The 4,929-nt window shown below is 42.6% G+C and overlaps 1 protein-coding gene across 1 annotated transcript; it reads right to left on the bottom strand.

Moving 5' to 3' along the window:
- Positions 1–801: 801 nt before the first annotated feature.
- LOC121396039 lies at positions 802–4,501 on the bottom strand. The gene is made up of 10 exons (XM_041570626.1): positions 4,438–4,501; positions 3,701–3,770; positions 3,551–3,590; positions 3,338–3,425; positions 3,189–3,242; positions 2,891–2,950; positions 2,509–2,579; positions 1,932–2,120; positions 1,577–1,814; positions 802–1,049 (listed from the first exon to the last, which is right to left on the bottom strand). The coding sequence occupies exons 1-10, from the start codon at positions 4,468–4,470 to the stop codon at positions 933–935; spliced, it is 960 nt and encodes a 319-aa protein (XP_041426560.1). The 5' UTR covers positions 4,471–4,501; the 3' UTR covers positions 802–932.
- Positions 4,502–4,929: the final 428 nt, after the last annotated feature.

Raw genomic sequence — 4,929 nt, 5'->3', positions numbered from 1 at the left:
TTGGGGCCCCTTTGTCACCAATGTTTTTAACTCATAGGCCCCTTGCCGCCAATGAATTTTTTTTAACTCTTATGCCCCAGGCCACCAATGTTTTAACTCTTATGACCCCAGGTCACCAATGGGGGGGGTTCGTGGATCCAGGCAGGGTTGGCCCAACTTGCCCCTACCTTCCTTATTACCCCTCAAAGGGCTTCCTCGTCTAGCAAACAATGGAGTGTGTCATTGTGGGGGCAGGAAGAAATATAATACTCCTCCATCGCTTTAGCAGGAATCCCCCACCCAAAAAGATGTCTCATAACCTGGAGAGAGTGGTAACCAAAAAACAAATCCAGCACAGGCATTCCCCAATATCAAGCACCTTCATATACTAAATGTCTGGTATAGTATAAATAGGCTGGTGGAAGTGGATGGAATTCCAATATTAAGAGGGCAATGGACTTGAATGGAAATGCTTACATTGTGGCCTATGGAGTAAAGCAATTTTGTAGTTCCTTTCAATCATTTGAGATCAACATGTGTCCCTATGTCTTTCATCCCATCAATCTACATATTAAGCAAATAACCCTGCAGAGATATTAACCCATTCCCTTCTTCAAATAAACCACTGTATCCGCACCACAACCCAGTTTTACCCTTACGCTGCCATTTTGAGCAGCTCCCAGCAGTATTAATTGCCCCGTCACACAACCGGTCAGTCATCTTTAGAAGAATGAGGCACAGGAGCCCTTCCCTCAATATTCACCATAGGGATTAAAGAAAAACACAGAGACTTTTATATGGGGAAACCTGTCGGAGAGCACAGGATTTATTAAAATTGACAGCTAATTTATATTTGGGCATCCCTAACGACCAATGATCCAGAGGAAGGCGAAAAAACCCTAGAGTACTATGGGAACCAATCTGCACTATAGGTAAAAATTCCTTCCTGACTCCTAGAAACGGCAGTCGGTTTTACACCCTGGATCATTTAGGATTTCTTTGGATTTAGGCCATGGTGTTGGGTCGGCGCAGCAGCAGCAGCAGCAGGCGGCGAGTCTTTGGGTGGAATGCTGAAAAGATAGTGTTGACATTAGAATAAAGACATACTTGTTTCCTTATGATATTAAACGCATAGGTCTTGCTTTAAGAACCGCACTATTTGTTGGGCCTGTGGGGACTGTTTGGGTCTCTCTACACATGGAAGGCCTTGGCTTATTATGAATCTCAAGTCTGAGCCTGCGCCATTTAATCTTTTATACGCTTCGATCACCTGGCGCCAGTCCATTATCCAGTAGCAACCCATTTCCAAAGGTGGATATCTAAGCCAGATGTCCAGCAGCCCTATAAGCGTTTACCTACACTCCCCTGTTATTGGCTACTATAGAATCGACACTTTATCTGCAGACTTATCTCTGTCAGCAACCTCTTACAACCTAAAGGCAGCCAAACATTGGTCTATTGGTGCCCTCAAAAATCGGCCTGCGGCTCAACAGACAGCATTGAAAATGCTCAGAACAGCAGGAAGTAAAGTGGAGCTGCATTGGACAACATGAGGCATCTCTAGATAATGGTAATGGTCAGTAAATTGATACATTACCCAAACTCTCCGGAGCCTCTTCATGATGGCCTTCCTGAACTGTTTTCGGAGGGTCGGCCTCTCCACCACCAGAGAATCTTTCATGATCCCTTCTTCACCATCAGCTCCCTCCTCTTTCTCCTCCACTGCAGGAGATTGCTCCTCTGTCTTCTCCTCCATTCCAGGAGCTTGATGTTCTTCTGCAGAACCTCCTACTTCCGCTCCCTCTTCTTTCTCCTCCTCTTCAGGGACTTGCTTTCTTCAGCGGGAGGAGCTGTGTCCTTCATTTGTTGGACCATCCACTTCTTCCTTATCTTCAGCACCTTCTCCTTTCTCCTGAGAGGCAAGAGCTTCCTCTTCTGCTGCTCCAGGGAGCTTCTTCTTCCTTTTCTTTCCTCTGCTTGGAGCTTGCTCCTCCATCATCTTCTCCTCCACTGCAGGGTCTTCAGCTGGAGCTCCTTCCGCTTCCTCTTCCCTGTCTTCTGTATCAAGGGCTTCCTCATCTTCTGCTGCAGGGGCTCCATCCTCCTTTTCTTCAGCTGCAGGACTGTGTACTTGTTTCTTACTAGGTTTTAAAGGGAAGAAAATGAAAAATGGGTCATTGTTGTAATTTGTTCCAAGTATGTGCAACTTACAATTCTGATCCTGGAATGACTAAAAATAGCCAGAGTACGCCTTGTTACCTAAGAAATGATCAATTATACCTTGCTAATGGCACCCTGTCCCTACTGTAACACATTGGCAGTTACTAGGCTGAGTAGTTCCATGCTAGACTTCACCCAGTGATACATGCTGAGATACATGCTATGGTTGTAGGGACCTAAAAAAGTTTAACAAGTTTCTGTGCTATCAGTATGGCCAAAGCACCCGGAGGTACGAGAAAACATCTATTTTTTTTGAATATGTTATGTGCCAGTAAGTGTAATTGAAAGTGTTAATTGCAAAATACATACCGAGCAGCTTTCTTTAGCTTCAGCTCCCTCAAGAACTCATGGTGAAGGTGGGTCAGATGTTGGTTGATAGTCTGTGAGCGCAGGGGAGGCACAAGGATAGGAGCAAAGGGGAAAGAAAGGAGACAATTAGGATTATGCCTGTATATGTGCTGCTAATAGTACCTTTATATGCTGAGGGCAGTGAGGGTGTGGGATTCCCTGCCGGCAGCTGATGTTGTGATATTGTAATTATGAGCATCAGCCTTTTCTCATCATAGGGAGAAAAAACCCCAAATAACCCCTTGTGCCGTTGTCCCGATTGCAATAGACCAATCAAAGTTCATTATCTAGCGGTTAAACACCCAAGAAAAGCATCAGGGACAGTGATCCCAGGTGAACTTACATTCTCCAGCCGCAAATACTCAAGCTGCTTCCTCCGGTTTCGCACTCGAGTTGGATGATCCTGTGGAAGAAGAGAGTCAATGTTAAGCGCTTCTTTGTACCAATGCCATTATTGTGGCCATGTGAACGCTTGTGATGAAACCATTTTTGTTTCTGGTGAAAATGGCACTTGGATGGGAGACTTTAGATGCCCCCAGGGGAGCAGGAGATACAATGAATAATAATGTTCTAGATTATTATAGAGACACACAGTGAATATTAACCTCTCCTATAATAATAATTATACTAGTGACACTTACAGGAGGCAGCTTGGCAGATTTCCTGAGGGCGGCATATTCCCTCTTGATCACTTCCTGTAACATAAAGAAAGAAGCAGCGTGAGATAAGAGCTGGCAATCTAATATCATTTGTTCCCTATTCATCTAAACATCTATTCTGCATTACATACCAGCGAGTGGAGCATTTTCCAGTAATGCATAACGTTCTCTTTGGCCCTCATCCTCGGGTCCACATCGCATGTTAGAAGGAAGTGCTTTCTGAAAAAGAAAGATATCACTGAATGTTAATAAAACATTTTCCAGCCGTATTGCCCTTGCAGTTACCCCTGGGGCAATAGCAAATGATTCCCAACATGTAACAAGTCCATTTATGTTTTACTTACAGGATGATGTTCTCGCCGAATTCGACCCGATAGTGATGTTCTGCGGGAAAAACACAATTCAGTTAAATACTGAGCTAAAGGGGGAAAGGAATTCACAATAATAAAACAATGGCACAACCTTAGGAACTGATAAATAATAGAGGATTTTACCATAATAAGAAGCGAGGGCCTCAAAATCCGTATATTCCGCCCTGAAGTCCTTCAGGACGGAGTACAGCGTCTGTAAGTAAAAAGAAAAAGCATTAGGGACAGAATACTAAGTGGCTCTGGCTCTGAGGAGAATAGAGACAGAAAGGGGTTTGGGTTTTTATGGGGCAAACATGCCAGGAATAAGGGCATTTTATTCTGAAAATTTAATAAACGTAGTGATTGGAGGCAGCTCCAACACATATCTAGATCTAGATCTATATCTATATAGTGAACAAACAAGCCGCACTCCAAGGACTTCATTTTGAAAAATAAAGGTGAAGTTTTATTTCAACGTTTTGGCTCCTTAACTGGGGCCGTCTTCAGTAGAGTCTCCTGAAGACGGCCCCACTTAAGGAGCCGCAACGTTGAGAATAAAACTTCACCTTTATTTTTCAAAATGAAGTCCTTGGAGTGTGGCTTGTTTGTTCACTGCATACTAATGTGTTGACCAGCACCCAGGCAGCTGTGGATTAAGAGTGCAATATATATATATATATATATATATATATATATATATATATGTGTGTGTGTGTGTGTGTGTGTGTATGTGTATGTATATGTGTATGTGTGTGGATAGATAGATAGATAGATAGATAGATAGAAGCAGACAGACAGCTGCTTAAGGAGAGCTTATATAGAAGAGTGAAAGGGAAACACCAGTTCAGATGAGAGAGGATTGTTTTACACTGAGGCATTACCAGAAGAGATGGATTTCTCTGCTTCTTGTCCATCGTGGAAACCTAGAGGGACAAATAGACATAATCAGTCAAAATGAAATCAAGAGTTGTTCCCCTTTTAATGAACTCTTCGTATGATGCAGAGAATGATATTCTAATACAATTTGCACTTGGTTTGCCTTTTTTATTATTTGTGGGTTTTGAGTTATTGAGCTTTTTCTTCAGCAGCTCTCCAGTTTGCAATTAAAGCTATCTGGTTGCTAGGGTCCAAATTACTCTAGCAACCATGTGCTGATTTGAAGAAAAGTAGCAATAACAATAAATGTGTAGCCTTACAGACCATTTGTTTTTTGATGGGGTCAATGACCCCCATTTGAAAGCTGGAAAGCGTCCGAAAAGTATCAAACATTTAATGAAGACCAGTGGAAAAGTTGCTTAGAAGTAGCCATCCTAAAATATACTAAAATATACATTAAAGGTGAACCACCCATTTAATTATTTCCTTATCTATAT

This window comes from Xenopus laevis, chromosome 7S (assembly GCF_017654675.1).
Source record: "Xenopus laevis strain J_2021 chromosome 7S, Xenopus_laevis_v10.1, whole genome shotgun sequence".
Lineage (NCBI taxonomy): Eukaryota > Metazoa > Chordata > Amphibia > Anura > Pipidae > Xenopus > Xenopus laevis.
This window is presented reverse-complemented; position numbering and strand designations above follow the sequence as displayed.